Source organism: Cavia porcellus, unplaced genomic scaffold, assembly GCF_034190915.1.
Source record: "Cavia porcellus strain 051 isolate PalLab524CR breed Dunkin Hartley unplaced genomic scaffold, mCavPor4.1 scaffold_16, whole genome shotgun sequence".
In the NCBI taxonomy this organism is placed as follows: domain Eukaryota; kingdom Metazoa; phylum Chordata; class Mammalia; order Rodentia; family Caviidae; genus Cavia; species Cavia porcellus.
The window spans coordinates 33,448,257-33,467,627 of NW_026947499.1; the positions used below are offsets into that span (position 1 = coordinate 33,448,257).

Consider the following 19,371-nt stretch of genomic DNA (forward strand, 5'->3'; position numbering starts at 1 on the left):
CAACCCTCCCCGGTACTCCGGGGCCGCCATAAATCGTAGTTTCTGAAGCACCGCGCTTGAGATAGCTGCCTGGGTCACTAAAGCCAGTGAACTACGAGTCCCGGCGAGCTCAGCGCCTGAACGCTTCCGGCTCGCGCGTCTTGTTCCTTTCTCCGCTAGCGGCAGAGGGGGCACGATGAAGCTAGCGGGTGGTGCTGCCGCTCCCGGGCAGCAGGCGGGTGAGTGTCCGTGCGGCGCGCCCGATCCACAACTCTGGCTTCTCGGCCGTGCAGGGGGTGGGAACAGGCGCATCCCGAGCCTGGCTTGGGAGTGTGGGGCCGAGACGGGCCCGGATCTCCGCGTCCGTATCTCTCAGTTTGTCCACCAGTCACACCTTTGCTTCATTTTTTCTTGCATTTATTGAGCCCCTCCTCGATACCAGGCACTGTTCTAAGCGCCAGGGAGACTATGAAGACCGCGAACCTAGTTTTATAAGCTCATAGGATCCAGGGTCCCCCAACCTGAGATGACAATTCGGGCTGGATTGTTACATACTGCGAGGGGCTGTCCTGTGCACTATAGAATGTTGAGCATCCTCCCTGGCTTCTATTCACCGGAAGCTAGCAACCTCCCCACTCTCGTTGTGACAAGTATTTCAGCAGACATTGTCAAATGTCTCCTTCATAATCCCTGGTCTAGAGAGACAAGGAAGAGACTGACAATAGACAAAATCATAAGGGATTAGGATAGGTATTATGAAAGAAACTGCTTTCTGGGAAAGTGAATACTGAGGACTACTGCCTTGGTGGAGAACCCTACAGTTGGGCAAAGACCTGACAGAGAAGCTATCAGTCCTGGGATATTGCCGGAAGAGATTACAGGGTGGAACTAGGAGAAAGAGATTGGCGCACCCCAGCGAGTACTGGTGAGGTGGTGGAGAGGTGAGGTTAAGAAGGCCAGATGATTCCACAGGGTACGGGTCAGGGATTGTACGGGGCTTCAGACAGGCTGTGGAGGACTTGTTGCACAGGAGATGGATCATATCTAAGTCTGGAGCCATCTGGTTATGTGCAGTGGGTGGGTGTGAGGATTCAGTAGAAACACAAGACTGAGGTAGGCCAATATGGTCAACTGAGGCTGGGGTCCTGGGCTCTCTACTTTGCTACCTCACTTGCTTAGGAGCTCCATTTGACATACTATTGGAGATATAGAGCCAGATGGCTCTAATCCCTGCACTCAGGAGGCCAAGGCAGGAGAATCACCTCGACTTGGAGGACAGTTTTGGCTAACGAGTTCGAGGTCAGCCTGCACTAAATAGCAAGAATGCCACAAAAAAAACAAAAAAAGAACTCCATTTGCCTACCCCTATGACTGCACCCCTGTCATACCACCCCACAGCTCTCTCCCCATGTACACGTAGGTCTTCTCTCTTCGGGGCTGTTAACCCTGGTTTTCAACAGGCATATATTTCCTTTTTCCTCATTCTTTCTCTGGCCTCTCCCCAGGTCCCTTTCTGTGACAGGCACAGGCATCTGTTATAAATCTCTACCTGGGCATTCACAGTTCTCTGTGGAACCTCTAATCCTTTTATCCTGAGGTTCCCTGTATCTATTTACTGAATAACTCCCAGAACCCAGAACTTCATTCTGAGGGGAAGTAGGGATATGTGCTGTTTGGCTGAGGTGACAGGCTAGGAAGGTGTGGCCAGGAGTGACAGTCCAACCTGAGAGGTTCCTTGAAGTTATGCCCTGTGACTTTGTGGGATGAATAGAAAAGATCAGAGTCAGGACTGGGGATTTAGCTCAGTGGCGTAAGTGCCTCGCCTTGCAAGTGTGTGGTCCTGAGTTTAATACCTGGTACCGATTAAAAAGAAAAAGACAAAAAAGAAAAAAGAAAAGATCAAAGTCTAAAGTACCCATGGAGCAGTACTTCTGACAGATAGAATGGAGATTAGTGGGGGCTCCTGTCTCCTCCGTTGGCTCTCAGCTCCTCCAGGGTGAAACTCGTATTTAGCCTAGCACGTCCCCAGTCCCTGGTACTGAGTAGTATGAACTTTGGCCTGCAATTTGACAAAGAAATAGCAGGTGTGGGAAATGGGTAGAAGGTGAGTTAAAGGGCCTAAGCTGGGCAGGACATACAAGCAGCCCCAACTCTGTGGCTCTGTCACTTTCCGCCTTGGCTTGACAAAGGGCTCAAGGGCCCAGCAGGGTTCCTAGGTTTGGCTATCAGTGGTGAAGAAACCAGAAGGAACAGAGTTTGAGTCAGCCTTGGTGTTACTTTCTACTGGCCAGGTACGTGGGCCAATCTCTCTGCCTCTCTTAGCCACCACCACTTTGAGCTTTTTTGTTTCTGAGAGAGGCCTGTAATTCAGGCTGACCTTGGACTCACTATATGGCCCAGCATGGCTTCGGCCAGTGGCAATTCTGCCTAATTCTCCTGAGTGCTGGGATTACAGGTGTGGATCATGTGGATCATTATGTCCGGCTCTAGTTTGAGCTCTTAGTGACAAACTGCTATTAGAAAAGCTGTCACTGTTTATCATGTGTCACCTCTCTTTTTTTTTTTTTTTTTTTTGTCTTTTTCATTTTTATCGGTACCGGGGATTGAACTCACAACCTGCCTGCTTGCAAGACAGGCACTTATGCTGCTGAGCTAAATCCCCAGCCATGTGTCACCTCTCAAAGCTCCTTCCAGATTTGTCCATCTCTACCTTGTTTTATGGTCAGAAATCTATGACAGTTGAGGATAAGCAACTCACCTAACCACACATCTATTTAAGCTGAAGAGGTAGAATTTGAATCCAGGTCTCTCTGAGTCTGGAGCCTGTGGGCTTGACCTGTGATAGACACTTCAAGGGGTCTATAAGAGTGTGTGTGTAAAAATGCCTAGAGCTGGCGGCTTCTCTGAACCAGGGTCCTCACAGGTCTAGTCTTGCTAGTAAACAGGCACCTTGTATTTTACCAGCCCCCTGAAGGGCTCATTAAGAAAAGAGCCTTGGAGAAGGACACCAAGCCTTCACCCTTTTACAAATGCTTTAATTTTAGGGCAGAGAAATGTGGCTGTTCCCTAGAGGATTGTGCTGCCAGGTGAGGTAGATGAAGAACAGCCGCTGGGGGCTAGAGTTGATATGGGTACTGGTGCCAGGAAGTTCCAGATAGATGAGAGGACAATCTGGAAGCTGGGGAGTGGGAATGAACTGATCCCAGGGGAGAGTGCCAGAGTGGAAGGGGAAGCCTTGCAGACCCCTGGACTAAAGGTTAATGGACTCTGAGTGATGGTACATAATGGGGAGGGAGTGGCATGGGGCCCTGTGCATTCCCAGAACTGCCCTTAGTACATTCCCAGCTTCTTTTTGAGCAGCAAGGAGAAAGTGAAGCCATGCAGGAAGCAGTGAGAAATCTGCCTGAGTAGTCCTGAAAGATAGAATGAGCGTAGGATGGGCTGGGTACTTGACTCTCAGGTGAAGGTCCAGAATCTGTTCCCAAGAGCTTGAGACTGCCTTGATTTATTTAAGATAGGCAGGCACATGCTTCCTAGTTCTATCTGGTCTATCAGCTAGGTGTTGAAACAGGAAGACAAATGCCATCTCTTTCCATGCCTCAGAATTTGCTGCCCGCCTACTCTAGATCTGGCCAGCCCTTGCTCTGAGAAGCCCTCTTGACTTCTTTCAGACTAGTCCTGGTCCCTGCACAGATACAAGACATACAAGATCTGCAAAAGGAAGGACAGGGACACGAAGCCAGCACCAAGGGCAGTGAAATGCATTCTGGCTGGGCAGTGGAGCTGAGTAGGAGGGACTCTTTCCCTCCAGTAGAGAGAGCCATGGATGCTGGAGAGACTCAGCCCGGCAGGCAGGCTGGGTGTGGGGTGCCAGAGGGAAGTCCAGCCAGGTGTTGTGGCACAGGTCTGTAATCCCAGCATTTGGGAGACCCAAGGCAGGAGGATCACCATGAGTTGGAGGCCAGCCTGGACTACATAGTGAGTTCAAGGCCAGCCTAAGCTACATAGTAAGACCCTGTCTCAAAACAAAACAAAACAAAATAAAACAGAAGCCTAGGAAGGGGGAACAAGTTAAGGAGCTTCTACAGAGCTGGGACTGTGGGTGTAGAGAGCAGAGAAGAGTTGAGGTAAGGGAAATGGCTGGGCTAGGATGCTGGGTGGTGGAGAATACTAACCAGTTCTTTGCCCAGGATCGGCAGAGCTTCTAAGGGGGTCTTTAGGATCAAGGGAAGCAGAGGCCAGGAACACTCCAGGCCACCCCTCCACTCCTGTGTCATATTGCCTGGCTGATATGGAAAAGATGTGCTAAAGGGCCATCAGAGAAACAGCCAGGGAAAGTTCATGTGACTTTGCTGTGGTAACCAGGCTTGTTTCTATAAGACTTGGCGGCAAGGCCTGGACCTGAGCCAAGGGGTCAAGATGGGGCTGAGCTAGTGGTTGGGCCATCTGTGGCTCACTAGGGATGGCTTCATGATACCAAGAGCTGTGTTTGGAGGTGTGGCTATAGTCCATCCTGTTGTCCACCCATAGCTCAGGCAGGGTTGAGGCCTCTTTGAGTTATCCTAAGTTTTTCCCAGCATGGTCACAGACCTAATGGGACATCCAAGGTGTGCCTTCCCTATACTAACATACTCTTCAGGAGCTGTCTCTCCACACTCTATGTGCAAGGAGCTATTTGGCCCTAGGAGGGACTACAGACTCCCTCCATCCTTCACTGTAGCAGGGCCCATCTGAGCTGACCTCTCCACCAGCTGCCAGCCGCAGAGTCTAAGTGGTCAAGGATCCTGCCAAGTTTAAGTCAGACCTTCTTGAGATATGCCCTAAAAGAAAAGGTGTAGAGACTGTGTTCCACATTTCCTCTGTGGGTGATACCCCAACAGATCTTATGCTCTGGGCCCCACCCAACTCTCCCTCTTCTAAGCTACTCAGAAGAGGGGGCAGCTCAAGGTTCTGAAAAAAGAGACTGAGACATTCCATGTGAGAGTAGTGAAGATAGTCGCCCACTCCCCCTTGAACAGGTAGCAGGGCTCAGGAACACCCGGGTTGTGGATGTGGGTACACAAAGATCCCAGACTCAGATGAGATGGGGCAGGGGGCTGCTCTGCATTATCTCCAGGTAGAGAATGCCACCCACCCTGCCTTGCTTTTAGCACCCTTGGGTCACACTTACCTGTGATACCCAAGGTGGACAGCTTTGGTTTTTTAAGACCTTTGCTCTCTAAAAGAGTGTATCTCCTGGTCTTTAGGGGCACTTACCCTGGACCCTGAAGATAGGCAGGTGGTATTACACTGGAAAGGAGGGACAGGGGAACTATGGGGAAAGTTCTTTTTCAGCTACATAGCCTTTCCCAGTTTGGGACAAGGGTGCCAACACTGGGGAAGGCAGTTCCCCATACATATGAGCACTGGGAACTGTAGGACAGGAGAGGTAGGCTTCTAGGGTTCAGAGAATGGTTAGAGAAGTGTTAATCTAGTTGACAACTTCCTATTCCAGAGCCTCAGCAGAGAGGGGATGGGGCAGAGGTATCTGTTCCCACTCTGACGGTGTCAGGGCACTCCTTGGGACAGCTGGTGCTAAGCTGCTAAGGTTGTATTTCCCAGGGATGGTTCCTAGGGGTTTGACCTGCAGGGCATGCACCCTCCTATCCGGGTCCTGGGTCTAAAACACCAAGGAACACTGTTACTGAAAAACTCAGTGATTGGAGAACCTGGCTGAGGGGAAGACTCAGGCATCTTGCCCAGTTCCAAAATGCTGAGAGTACACACCTGTGATCCCAGTACTTGGTAGGCTGAGACAGGAGGGTTGCCGTTAGTTTGAGAACAACTTGAATTTCAGAGCAAAACCCTGTCTCAAGAAAAAAAAAAAAAGACAAAATGTTGGGAATGGATGGATAGGCCATATAAATGGGGTTGGTAGACTCCAGCCTGGGAAGCTGCCCACCCCTGGATCCATAGCTAGGACTATACCCATGTGAATTAGAAAACAGCTTCCCAGGCCAATTTGTAGTCTGCCTACCTCCTTCCCTGCTAAGTCTGGCTCTTGGGCTGGTTCTATACACTGCTACCACCACCATCAGTATCATTGCAGGCTTGGTTGCTATTGGCCCATTCAGGACTTCTGGCTGATTTGCATGTTTCCCTGCGTGCTTTCCTGTTTACCTTACCAGAGGGAGGGAGAAGCCAGACACCCATCTCCCAAACTGAAGCTGCATGCGCTGGGCCCTCTGTCTGTGGGGACGCTGTCTAATGTCCCAGGGGGAGTGTTTGCTAGGGTCTTGGCCATTAGGCTTGGCATCACTTGGTGGACCTTTAAGCTGGCCTAATGGCCCTGGGAGCTAGCAATAAGAAACAGATGGGTTTATGAAATTCAGGTCAGTGTCTTCTAAGGCCTCCCTGTGAGCCAGCCCTGGGTTCCCAAAAATGATAAAACTTTACCACTGATGGGTGAGTCCTAGAGCTCTCAGCTTCTGGCTGTCTGGGGCTCCCAGTGTCAGGGGGCACTGGCCACCCATCCTGGACCTTCCTGCTAAAGGGATTGGAGGAAACACAGGCAGAGTTAAAACAGTGCTTCCAAACCTGCCACATTTACATCTCTAGCCCAGGGCCCCCTCCTCTGGGCCTGTCTTTGGCCCAGGCTGTCTCTGGAGAACCTAGTCTTAGGCACACAGCCAAGCCCTGAAATCACAGTCAGGCCAGGAGTATGGTTAGGGCAGCTTCTGTTGGGTTCTGAGGCTGGTACAGGGGCAGAAGAAGCCAGTGTGGTGAAGCCAAATGTGTACACTGATAGGTCAACAGTAATGAGTATGTCAGGGGCCTGAGTGTGGCAGGGGCCTTGGGCTGAAAAAGGGAGGCCTTAGGTAAGTTCTTGGGACCCCACCCATCCACCTAGATCCAAGAGTGCTCAGAGCCAGAGGCAATGCTGACTGCAGGGCTCCAGGGCCATCTCCAGTCTGCAAGATAGTTGTTTGACGCCTGAGCCCTGAAGACTGAGTAGACCCCTAACAGGTGAGTGGCATTGCAGGTGACAATTGAGGCAAGTGGGGTCTGGGCATTGTGAGGAGGAAAGGACAAGCAGTCAGCAGAGGTGGTAAACAGAGCAGGAGCCAGCCCCTCCTTGTGAACCCTGGGGCTGAGGTAAGAAGTGTACTAATTCAGAGGCCCTATCCTTGGGCAGGGAATTTGGAGTGCATGTTACTAGCTACAGCAGTATCCCCCTGAGTGGGACAGTGCATATTGGCCCGATGGCAGAAGTTGTGGTATGTGGCCTTCCTCCCCATGGGGAGTTCCTTTGTTACCATGGCAATCCAACTATGGTGGGATATGATCCTCCCAGCCCCACCCAGGCAGCTTGCAGACTGTTGGTTCCTGAGAGTGTGGACACCATTCGGAGGGTGTGCCTGCTGTGCAGCAGGGGAGGGAGGTATCCTCTTAGCAGTGGTCAGCTCCATTGACAGAACCTGTCCTGAGTGTGACCAGTCGCCCTTCCTCTTTAATCTTCTTTTTCCTGCAGGTGCCCCAGGCCTGGCCTTTCAAGGGGCACAGTCCCCCAATTCCCAACCCAGAGCTTCTCTTCTGGGGAGGGGAGGGATTGTTGGTGACCCTGTGTGCTTCCTGCATCTTCCAGTGCCCCCAGCCCCTGAACTGCACCCATTGAGATACTAGTGACCTGTGTGGAGTTGAAGTTGAGGCTACTGTCTTCATGTGACTATACTTAGAAGTTGGGCTCCAGTTATTTCAACCCATGAGTTCTTTCTGAGGTGTGACCAATGCCCTGCTGTCCTGTAAACCAGGTCTAGCCAGGTCATGACGGTACTTTCTGCAGCTGGAAACATTTGTCTTACCCTAGGTGGGCCCTGTGTGATGGGGTCCTGACATGTGTCACATCGGGGCCAGGTCCAGTGGGCGGGTAGGGATACCCACTGAGGCCCAACCTTGGCCCCAGGGACATTTGGCCTATAGAGGAGCAGGCCTAAAAGTGACCTGCTGTGACTTAGAACCTGGAGAAGCAGACAGCACCAGTGCAGTGCCAGGGGGCGTCTCTACCTCTGGGGTAAAGAGCTTAGTAGGCTGGGTGGGTTCCTCAGGGCTCAATCTTGAGGGCTGGGGAAGCTGAGGGCTGACTACCTCATGGCTCCAGCTGCCTGATCCTGGGGCCTATATAGACCCGGGCAGGAAGGACGACTTGCCTATTGTGGACCCACCAAGTTGGTAGTGGGGATAGGAGAAGGTTACCATAAACCCTACAGTGGACCAGTCAGGGCAGGGTGCTGCCTCTCAAGCCCCTCATTCATGTCCATCTGCAGGGGATGCTGCCCAAGGACCCTGCATGCTTCTCTAGAGCATGAGCTCAGGCAAGAGTACCCGCTACAACCGCTTCTCCGGGGGGCCCACCAATCTTCCTTCCCCAGACGTCAGCACCGGGGTAAGGGGCTGCCCTCTTTGCACACCCCTGCCTCAGACCCCCAGCATGCTCTGGTAACTTGAAACTGAACTTCCAGAGCATTCCCCTACCTACTTAGGGGGTCTCGTGGGGAGGATATATATGTGCTGTTGATGGGTCCCTGCAGTGCATGCATATGGCTGGGCCATGGAGAAGCATGTTAGTGCGTGTCCATGTTCTCTCTTAGACCAGAATGGAAACGACCTTCGGGCCTGCCTTTTCAGCCGTCACCACCATCACTAAAGGTGAGCCAGTGCGTGGGAGGACACTGAAGCCCCATCCCTAGGGGACACTTACTGGTGTAGTGAGAGCTCAGTTCTGATGTTAAAGAATGAGTAGTTGGCCTCTGATTTCTGTCCTTTGCCATGTCCAGTTCTGGGCTGTCCCCTGCTAGACAGGAGCCAGGACATTCCACTCTGGTACCTTACCCCTGTTTCTATCTTTCCCTGGTGTCCAGGCATCATCCTATCACCTCTTCCTGGCATCTGGCCTGGCACATGTCTATTGAGAGCTGTTCTGACCTTCTTGGCACCACAGCCACATCCATCCCTTGTCACAATGACCCATAGCTCATTCCCAAACCCAGACTCTTAATCCCTGAGAGGTTATGGGATCTTCTTTCAGGTGTGGTCCTAGGCCTCGGCCCTGCATTGTTGTCCAGGAGCTGAGGAAATGGCAGTGCAGGGCCGACCATACTGTACACCTCCTGGAGACACGGGGCCAAGTGAACCTGCGCTCAGGCCAAGGTTCTGAGGAGAGTGTGTTCTGTTTTCTCTCCGATGCCCAGCCACATCACCAGCTGCTAACTAGCTTTTTAATTGCCTTGATATGGTTTCCTGTGGGTAAACCTAGCCAGAAGTTCCCAGATACGCTTGCTCATACCAGCTCCTCCTGCTACACATGCAACATAGCCGTCTTATGTGGCTTTTTCTGAGGAAAAAAAAATCCCAAGTTGCTACCTACAAAAGACTTTCTTTTTTTGTTGTTTGTTTGTTTTGAGATAGGGTCTTATATACAGACATTCAGGGGCTGACCTTGAACTCACTATGTAGCTGAGGCTGGCCTTAAACTCATGGAGATCTTCTTTCCTCAGTTTTCCCAGTCCTAGGATTACAGGTGACAGCCACAATACCCAGCTAGGAAACTTATTTGTTCTCACCAGGTTTTGGATTTTTTTTTTTTTTTTTTTTTTTTTGAGACAGGGTCATGCTAAATTGGAACTCAAATTTGCTATCTTTCTGCCTCAGCCATCCAAGTGCTGGGATTGCAGGCATATGCCACCATACCCAGCTTCATGCATCACTTTTATAGACCACATAGTACCTGTCACAAATGTTGAAAGCTCTAGGGACAAAGAATACCCCTTACACCCTCAAATCCTTGTCCCTGGGTGATTGTGGTGGTAGGGGGTCAGCTGAGCAAAAACGCACCAATGATTCCTCATTTGACCATATTTGTACAGTTAAGGATAATAAAGCCCAGTCACAGGGCAGGCAGGTAAAGTTCTGATCTTGAGCTCAAGGTCTAGTCGTTTTGACAGCTGAATCTGGCTGGGCCTGGTGACATCTACTCTGGGACATCTGGCTGAGGGAATGAGTCTCCTGTCCCCAGAGCTGTTGCTTATAGGGCCTCTCTGGCTCCCACATGGGCAAGACAGGGCTGCCCTGCCCTCTGTCCAGGCTGACTGGGGTAACGTGGGGAGGAGAATGTAGAGCACCTCATCATCTTCCCTGGAAGAGCCCAAAAAGGCTGTGGCCTGTTTTTGATTCTGGCTATGTTAGGGAATGAGGGGCCAGAGAACCAGGCCAACAAGATGTGGTCCTGGCCCTACCAATGTCCAGCTAAGGACCACAGGCTGTCAAAGCTTACTTAGCACTTACCCTGAAAGTCGAACAAGATGTAGTCTCATTCAGGGGTCGTCATTTGGCACTGGTTGTGTACCTCAGCTGGATGCAGTGCCTCAGGCCAGGGTGGATGCTGGGCCTTGTAGAAGCTCTGAAAGAAACCCTTCCTGAGTCAAGAATAGTGGTCCATTCCTGTAATCCCAGCACTCTGGGAGACTAAGGCAGGAGGACTATAAATTCAAATCCAGCCTGAGCAACTTAGTGAAACTCTGTAAAATAAAATAAAATGAAAGGCTGCAGATATAGCTTAATGTAAAGGCTCTAGTGTTTAATCTTTAGTACAGAAAAAAAGAAGCAACACCAGCCTCTCCTCCTGGAGTAGTCAGGGCAGGGGCCCAGGACTATCCAAGTACAGGCTGAACCTCACAGCTCTATAGTCCTGGCACTGGCTTCACCTTAGGATACTATCCCAGCACTGCCTCCCCACCCTGCCAGAGACAGAGAGGGCCAAGAGCTGGAGATAGCCACAGGGCCCACATACTACACAGACTTCACCAGCTAGGCCCCCTGTCTGCCCCTCTGCTTGACCCATTGCCCTGCACTTTGGGTCAGGCCTCTGCACAGCCTGTGCTCATGGTGCCTGGCCCTCCCCTTCTTTCTTCTCTCACAGCTGATGGGAGCAGTACGTACAAACAGCACCGAAGAACACCTTCCTCCTCCAGCACTCTTGCCTATTCCCCGAGGGATGAGGAGGACAGCATGGTAGGCTTGTCTTCCCCTTTTCCCTCTGTCCTGTAGACTAGGCACAGGGGATGCTGATGGTAGGCTGGTGACAAGGAACTGTATCCAGGCTGAGGGAACAGCACATGTAGACAACAAGGCTTGAGTGCATGTGATGAGATCCTGAGACTAGGAGGTGGCTCTTGGGCTTGGTAGTAGAGGCAATAGACAGCCAGTTTGGAGAGTTGGGCTAGAAAGTATACCTGAAGACAAGGCAAGGCACATTGGTTTCATCTTAAGTAAGGAGGGTGACAGGGTAAAATTCATGTTTCAAAAGCTTTTATTGCTACTGAAGAGTGAATGAGGTTGCATGAGGTTGAAGAGGGTATCCTGACATGTGCACGGTAGCTGGAGAAGGAGGATAGACCCAAGTTGTAGAGTCAGCAGGGAAATGGGCTTAGGAGCCTGTAAGCCCTTAGAGGAGCTGGAGAACACCTTGCTTCTGGCAGTCTGAGAAAGGAAGGGTTCTGGGCTGTTGGCTGGCTGTTGGTGCCCAGGTCCTGTGGGCAGGCTCCTGGTGGCCATTCCCTGGCCGGGTAGTCACAGATACTCAGAGCACAGGCTCTTGAGACCCCTAGAGAAATAGGGGCTGACCCTGGTAGGACTGAGCTCTAGGGTGCACAGGAGCAAAGTGGCTGAGAGGCAGGGGAACTGGACACATTCCTTTGTGCTTGCACTCACTTTACCTATTACAGTGTCCTTGCTGGGCGCGGCAGCCTGCTGGTGGCTTCAGCTGGTTCTCCAGCACAAGTAGGCTTTCCTCAGGACTGAGACATCTCATCCTCAGTGACCAAATTTTTTTAAAATGAAAAGGAAACCCATCTTTAGTTAAATGAGCAGGCACACAGGGGTTGTCCATGAGGTCCCAGAGAGTCAGGTAGTCCAGTGTTCTGACCTCCAACCTCTGCCTGCCTCATGTCTGTCCAAGACCTCTGACTGTTCCACATGAGGAGGCTGGGCCCTATGCTCAGCAGAGTGTGATCCCAGGAGGAGCCCCTGGCTGGTGGGCTGATGTGAGTGAAGCTCCCTACCTGCTCCTGTCTGGTCTTGCTCTTGCCTCTCTGGTTTCCATCACTAGCCATGGAATATTTGACTCATTTTGTCTTATTTTCTCCTCTGCTTCTCATGTGGCATTTCCATGTGCATAGGCCACATGGGGCACTGTGGAGGGAGATAGGGCACCATCCTGGTGTGGAGGATAAGTGTCTCTTCTCTACTGTCTGCTCTAGGACACCCAGACCTGAGACTGGCTATGCCTCCGCACTGTGGAGCTTCACAGCTGAACTGGCAGGGAGTGGGCTTTTTCCCTCAAGTTGTTTGTGAATGGGGGATGAGTGAAGGGATGGTGTTTGCATGTTGCTTTTCAAAGGTTGTAGCTTAAGAATATGCTGCTAGTTCTATCAGAGTCTGGAGGAAGAAGCTGTGGGAAGCAACAGATCTTAGAAACATTGGAAAGTTTCTAGGGCCAGAAGGCAAGAAAGGACAATGTCTCCCTCTTCCCCCTAGTGCCCTCCAAGCCCTCACTGTGAGTGGCTGAGAAGAGGCAGGCACTTGTGCCCTCACTTTGGTACTCAGGAACCTCAACTAGGGCTCAGTGGGAATGCTGTCTCTGCTTCCTTTGTGAGCCTCTCAGCCTGGACCCAGTGTCCTCTGGCCGGGAATACCAGGCAGGCATCTGAAACCTGGCAGCTTCTCCTGAGTCTGCTTTCCATTCCCTTCCATCTAGAGGTCCAGGGGCTGGTGACTGCTCCAGGATTGGCTGGTGGAGGCACCCCCTCTATGGCCCACGTTCCCTCACAGGAAGCAGGAAGCAGCCTGAGCATGTCCTCGTAGAATTGAATAGCAGGAAGTCTCTCCATTTACACAAAGAAAGTTGGCAGTGGAGAGCGGGCAGCCCAACATCAGAGCCCAGGCTGACTCAGGCAGGCAGGCGGGGGACCAAGGCTGCACCGGCCGTGGCCCCCGTGGTCCCTGAGAGTACCAACTGGGAAAAAGTGGCCCAGAGCTGCTGTGCCCTCCAGTCTTTCCGCTGCACAAAGCCTCCTGATGGGTTGCCTGTCTCTGTGTAGCCCCCCATCAACACTCCCCGCCGTTCCGACTCAGCAATCTCCGTCCGCTCCCTGCACTCCGAGTCCAGCATGTCTCTGCGCTCCACATTCTCACTGCCTGAGGAGGAAGAGGAGCCGGTAGGTGTGGGCAGCTTGTTGTGGAGGGTCTTCCAGGGTTGTCACTGTGCTGCAGTATCATGGATTATCTTCTTAGGCCTGGCCAGGGCCTCACATCCTTACTGATACATGTTAGAACTGAGGGACCAGGCCAGGCCCACCTGGCTCAGGAGGCCCTTGCTACCATTCATCCCAGCAGGAAGGGCAAGTGAGAGCAGGGGAAGACTGTGGTGTACCTGCTACCCACAATGGGGACACAGTCCTTTCTGCTTGAGCTCTGCCTTTATGGCCATAGCTGTTCCTTCCTCTCCAGCTAGTCCCCTCCCCCAGCCTCAGTGTCCCTCTCAGCATAGATCTCAGCTGGTTGGGGTAGGCCAAGTGGCCAAGGTGGCATGACTGAGGGTAGCCTCCCTGGCATGTCTACATCCCTGGCCCACCTTTTACTATCCTTTGCCCTGCTTATTTCAGGAGCCACTGGTGTTTGCTGAGCAGCCCTCAGTGAAGCTGTGCTGCCAGCTCTGCTGCAGCGTATTCAAGGACCCTGTGATCACCACATGTGGAGTGAGGCCACCCTGGGGACCCCTCCCCCCTAACCTAACCCCAACTCACCCCAACTCAGGGCAATAGATTGCTGGCTCATTTCTTGTACACCTGGGCTTTTGTCATACACCTGCATTGGTTATGGGGTGGTAGTGAACCCAGATCTGCCCCTAGGCTTACCATGAGGTGAGGACTGTGCCTATACCCTATGCATGCCCTTTGTCTCCACAGCACACGTTCTGTAGAAGATGTGCCTTGAAGTCAGGTAGGTCTTGCCTTCCCATCCAGGCCTGGCCACCTTGTTCTAAAGTGGGAGTGGGTGGTCTCAGTCCTGCTTGGGGTCTCTTTTAGATATGGTTTCATGCCTCAGTCCCATAGTGTGGTTCAAGAGGTCAAAGAAACTGGCAAACAAGGGGCTGGAGATTTAGCTCAGCGGCATAAGTGCCTGCTTTGCAAGCAGGCAGTCATGAGTTCAATCCCTGGACCTGATAAAAAAGAAAAAAAAAAAAAAAAGGAAAAGAAAAAGAGAAACTGGCAGACCATATGATCTGTGCAATGTCCAGCACCCTTGGCTGCTGTTGGGCCTGGGCCAGGACTGCAGGCACTCAGACCACACTCAGAGCCTCCACAGAGGAGCCTGAGAGCCAGAACTCCTGTTGTCTCCATACCAAGAGCCCTCCCCATAGCAGGCATGGGATAGAACCTCCCAGTGTTGGCACCTACACTCTGCCAGAAGATGCCATCCCTACCAACTTCTGCCTCTGGCTTTCTGGCTCTGTGCCACCATTAGGTCTACCTGCACACCTTGTCTTCTGTCCCCTTGGCCCTTCCTAATACCTTACTAGGTTAACTGAGAGGCTTCCATGACCACTTCATCCTCCTGGCTGACCCAGCAATGTAACCAATCCTCTGCTTCAGGGGGGCAGGTGGCTTGGTGAATTACACAGCTAGAAGGCTCATGCCCACCTGGGGCACCCAGGGAGAGGGTGGCGGGGCAGGCTGTAGAGTTAGCATGCCGCCTTTCCCCAGAGAAATGTCCTGTGGACAACGCCAAGCTGACAGTGGTGGTGAACAACATTGCGGTGGCTGAGCAGATTGGGGAGCTTTTCATCCACTGCAGGCACGGCTGTCGCGCGGCAGGTGTGGGGAAGCCCAGCGCCTTTGAGGTGGACCCCCGGGGATGCCCCTTCACCATAAAGCTTAGTGCCCGAAAGTAAGTACTCCCCACCCCCAGTTCCTGGCTTCACCACAGAGCCTTGATTCAGACCTGGGTCCCACCTTTGCACAGGGATCACGAGAGCAGCTGTGACTATAGGCCAGTGCGCTGCCCCAACAATCCCAGCTGTCCCCCACTTCTCAAGATGAACCTGGAGGCCCACCTCAAAGAATGCGAGCATATCAAGTGTCCCCACTCCAAGTACGGGTGAGTGGGTGGAGGTGGGTGGGATTCCAGGTTCTTTTCAGCATTTCTGGGTGAGAGACCCTGTGTGCTGGGCCTGGAGTGATGGACCTGAGCCAGGAACTAGACCTGTCCCCATCAGCACAACCGATCCAGAGGCCCAAGAGATTTAAGCCCTATGGCAATGCAGAAAAGGGACTGGACTGGATGGGGAGCTGGGGTATTAGGGAAGGTGTGCACAAGGGTGTGTACCAGGGGCTGGTTTAGCATGGCAGATTGAGCAAATAGCAAGAGTTGTGAGCAGAGAGAGGAGCTTAGTTTTCAAGGCAGGGAGGCCAATGAGTGTTGGTTTTATTCCCAGGGTGGGAGAGCATTTTAAGCACACTGCAGGCTCATGATTGGATTTTGCTAGTAAAATAGCTGCTGGCTACTGGGTGGAGGAGGTATGGCAAGTTGGAGAGCAGCTGGATCTGAGGCTGGAGGGCCTGGAAGTAGAAGATTCTTGAAGGCTTTTCGGGGTTAAGAAGATGGGTAGGGTCCTACTAGGCAAGCAGGTTGGCAGCCGTACTGTCCCTCCTCCACCAGGTGTGCATTCATTGGGAACCAGGACACATATGAGACTCATCTGGAGACATGCCGCTTTGAGGGCCTAAAGGAATTCCTGCAGCAGACAGATGACCGCTTCCACGAGATGCATGTGGCGCTGGCACAAAAGGACCAGGAGATTGCCTTCTTACGCTCTATGCTGGGCAAGCTCTCAGAGAAGATCGATCAACTGGAGAAGAGCCTCGAGCTCAAGTTTGGTGAGAACCAGTCTAGAGGGCACAGGGTACAGCCAGTGTGCCTGACCCCAGTGACGCCTCCTCTCCTGCTTCTTAGATGTCCTGGATGAGAACCAGAGTAAACTCAGTGAGGATCTCATGGAGTTCCGGAGGGATGCATCCATGTTGAATGTGAGCAGGATCGGGGACTAACAGTATTGAGATACAGAAGGGGAGGGTTGGGTCCCAAGGGCAGCCCTGCCCTAATGGCCTCTGCCCATACTAGTTAGAGTTAAGGGCCTGAGTTCTGGCAAGAGCTGCTGCCACACCTGGCCAGTGCCAGACTTCAGAGCTCTGTGGCTATACTAGTGGCCATGGCAGCTTCACGCATTTGCCTTCCACTGCTCTTGACCTTGCAGGATGAGCTGTCCCATATCAATGCACGGTTGAACACGGGCATCCTAGGATGTGAGTATTGTCCACTGCTACTCTCACCTGCTATCCCTAGGGCCCCACTTGGTCCCTCACTGTCTTTTCCACTCTGCAGCCTACGACCCTCAGCAGATCTTTAAGTGTAAAGGGACTTTTGTGGGCCACCAGGGTCCTGTCTGGTGTCTCTGTGTCTACTCTATGGGTGACCTGCTCTTCAGTGGCTCTTCTGACAAGACTATCAAGGTAGGGCCCAGGGATGTAGCTCAGGGGCCTAGCGCCTGCCTGGCAAGCATGAAGCCCTGAGTTCAATTCCTGGTACAAAAAAAAAAAAAAAAAAAAAAAAAAAAGGCTATCAAGGTGGGAGGATCCTGCCCATGGTCTCTGAAGCCTGACCAGGCTAGGGTAGACTATATGCCAGCCTTGCCAACTTGGGTCTACCTACATGGGGTAGGCTGCCATCCTTATCTTGTGATCCTAAATTTTCGCATGGAGATGACTCCTTGGGAACCCACTATGACCCTGGTTTTTGCAGGTGTGGGATACCTGTACAACTTATAAGTGCCAGAAAACACTAGAAGGCCATGACGGCATTGTGCTGGCTCTCTGCATCCAGGGGTGAGTCTGGACACTGCCTCCTAACCTTGAAGACAAGAGAATGTGCTGCTACTCCTTGGGCTGCAAACCATGAGCTTGAACCTCTGTAGCTACACATCTGACTCCTACCCTGTGGAGCGCCTCAAATCTGAGCAGTGCTTGTCTTCTGTGTAGCATTGTATAAACCCTTGCATGGCTGCTGCATTTCCAGAGTTGTATGTTCACAAAGCCTGGCACTCTTACAAGGTGAAGGCAGTGGTGTAGCTATCACTAGTGTAGTTGGGGTCCATGGAACAGCTCCCCTAGCCACCTCCTTGCTCTGGCTGTCCTCTTCCCTAGACCTTCCCTCTTGATCATGTCAGGAGACCATGTGTAAGCATCTGTATGGAAAGGAAGGGCTGCACACTTATTGGAAGCAACAACTTGGGTGGCAACAGCCAGCCCTGAGACTTAGTGTTAAGGGCAGAGACTCATTCCCAGTGGTTGAATGCTGTCTAGGCAGGTATCAGGGGCTGGGCCACCACTTCCAAAGTTCCCACACAGATAAGGCCTGGCTCGGGGAAGCAGCATTTGTCCTCATGCCAGGCCAAACTGCTGGTTCCTATGGCCCAGACAGGGCAGTGTCAGCAACGACAGTGGCTTTCCCTGCCCTCACACACTGACTTTGCTTCCCTAGGTGCAAATTATACAGTGGCTCTGCAGACTGTACCATCATTGTGAGTAGGGCCCACAGGCAGGTGGGGGTGGGAAGAGATGACACAGCAAGGCGTTTTCTCCTCATTGCCCTAGCTCCAGGTAGTGGGGCTGGGCCCTGAGGCTTGACATCCATCCCTTCAGGTGTGGGACATCCAGAACCTGCAAAAGGTGAACACTATCCGGGCCCATGACAACCCTGTGTGCACGCTGGTATCCTCCCACAACATGCTCTTCAGTGGCTCCCTGAAGGCCATCAAGGTAAGGGCAAAGGGCATCCATACACATTTAGGCCACTAGGTGCCACTCAACCCCTGCTCATAGCAATTTCCACAGGTCTGGGACATTGTGGGCACTGAGCTCAAGTTGAAGAAGGAACTCACAGGTCTCAACCATTGGGTGCGGGCCCTGGTAGCAGCCCAGAGTTACCTGTACAGTGGCTCCTATCAGACAATCAAGGTACATGGAACCATTCCCTATGGGCACAGCCACACCCTCTTCCTCTCTTCCCAGCTGATCCTTGAAGGTTCCCTCTGCCCTATACCCATCATGATGCATGAACCCCTGCATGGGTGGGCTGCCTTCTGGTGTCTAACTGGCCTGGGACCGTCCATAGATCTGGGACATCCGGACCCTTGACTGCATCCATGTCCTACAGACGTCTGGTGGCAGTGTCTACTCTATTGCTGTGACGAATCACCACATTGTCTGTGGCACCTATGAGAACCTCATCCACGTAAGGGCCAAGTGTCCAAGGGAAGGACTGACTCTGGGCCCATCTCCGGCTCTCTCATTTTGGGTCTTTGACTGGCTCGTGCCTGCCCCCTCAGGTGTGGGACATTGAGTCCAAGGAGCAGGTGCGGACCCTCACAGGCCACGTAGGCACCGTGTATGCCCTGGCAGTCATCTCAACACCAGACCAGACCAAAGTCTTCAGTGCATCCTATGACCGGTCCCTCCGAGTATGTGCTAGCCCAGCACCAGCAGGAGGCCCAGGAGGGTGGTTGTACCTGAATAGACCCTTACATCCTGTGTGCCCCCTAGGTTTGGAGTATGGACAACATGATCTGCACGCAGACCTTGCTCCGTCACCAGGGCAGTGTGACTGCTCTGGCTGTATCCCGAGGCCGGCTCTTCTCAGGAGCTGTGGATAGTACCGTGAAGGTCAGTGACTATGGTTCAGAAGCTGCACAGATGGAGTAGGGGGTGGGGGACAAGGAACTGGAAATATCAAGCAAGTGGTAGTGGAAGGCAAGCATTATCACCAGGTATCCCCTGGAGCACAGAGGACCTGAAACACCCCTTTCCTTGCAGGTTTGGACATGCTAACAGAATCCAGGCCAGGCCTCAACTCCCTCTGTGTATTGCCTGAACCAGGCTGATCACACAGGGCCTTTGAGTTTCTGCCTGCCATGTGTGGACAGGTAAATATGCTCAAGCAGCCAGGCAGTGTCCACCCTGCTCCACACTCAGCAAACCTCCCTCTACTTGGCCCTGCCTTCACTCTTGCCAGAGCAAGGCCAAGGCCCCTCTGGGTGCCAGGTACGACACTCCAACCCACCCTTCATCTACACTCCTGATGAACTGAGAGCCTTTTTACTCATCTTTTTTACTGTTTTTAGACTGTATATAGATTTGATTACTTCTAGATTGAAATAAAAATGGCACAGACTGTGGCTGTTGAGTGGGGAGAGGCTCTGAGGCCTGGGACCTGTGTGGCCTTGGGGATGTACATAGGTACCAC

At 52.4% G+C, this 19,371-nt stretch overlaps 1 protein-coding gene across 7 annotated transcripts; it reads left to right on the forward strand.

Annotated features, from left to right (window-relative positions):
* The first annotated feature begins 12 nt into the window (after positions 1-12).
* On the forward strand, positions 13-19,303 carry Traf7 (TNF receptor associated factor 7). Of its 7 annotated transcripts, XM_005007412.4 has the most exons (22): positions 33-218; positions 6,869-6,984; positions 8,283-8,401; positions 8,607-8,664; positions 10,934-11,025; positions 13,113-13,229; positions 13,677-13,769; positions 13,980-14,013; positions 14,778-14,961; positions 15,037-15,171; positions 15,733-15,950; positions 16,027-16,100; positions 16,328-16,376; positions 16,456-16,583; positions 16,873-16,955; positions 17,611-17,650; positions 17,772-17,888; positions 17,964-18,086; positions 18,244-18,363; positions 18,458-18,589; positions 18,672-18,791; positions 18,942-19,303. In XM_005007412.4, the coding sequence occupies exons 3-22, from the start codon at positions 8,321-8,323 to the stop codon at positions 18,954-18,956; spliced, it is 2,013 nt and encodes a 670-aa protein (XP_005007469.1). In that variant the 5' UTR covers positions 33-218; positions 6,869-6,984; positions 8,283-8,320; the 3' UTR covers positions 18,957-19,303. The 7 variants fall into 7 exon arrangements, with proteins under 7 accessions (XP_063082382.1, XP_063082381.1, XP_005007469.1 ...); XM_003478115.5 differs by lacking the exon at positions 6,869-6,984 and having other exon boundaries at positions 34-218; XM_063226311.1 differs by lacking the exons at positions 6,869-6,984; positions 13,677-13,769 and having other exon boundaries at positions 31-218.
* Positions 19,304-19,371: the final 68 nt, after the last annotated feature.

Coding starts and splice junctions, on each gene's coding strand:
- Traf7 (XM_005007412.4), top strand. CDS start 8,321: ATGAGCTCAGGCAAGAGTACCCGCTACAACCGCTTCTCCGGGGGGCCC. Junction 8,665..10,933: donor CGTCACCACCATCACTAAAG/GTGAGCCAGTGC, acceptor CTTCTCTCACAG/CTGATGGGAGCAGTACGTAC. Junction 16,956..17,610: donor CTGGCTCTCTGCATCCAGGG/GTGAGTCTGGAC, acceptor TTGCTTCCCTAG/GTGCAAATTATACAGTGGCT.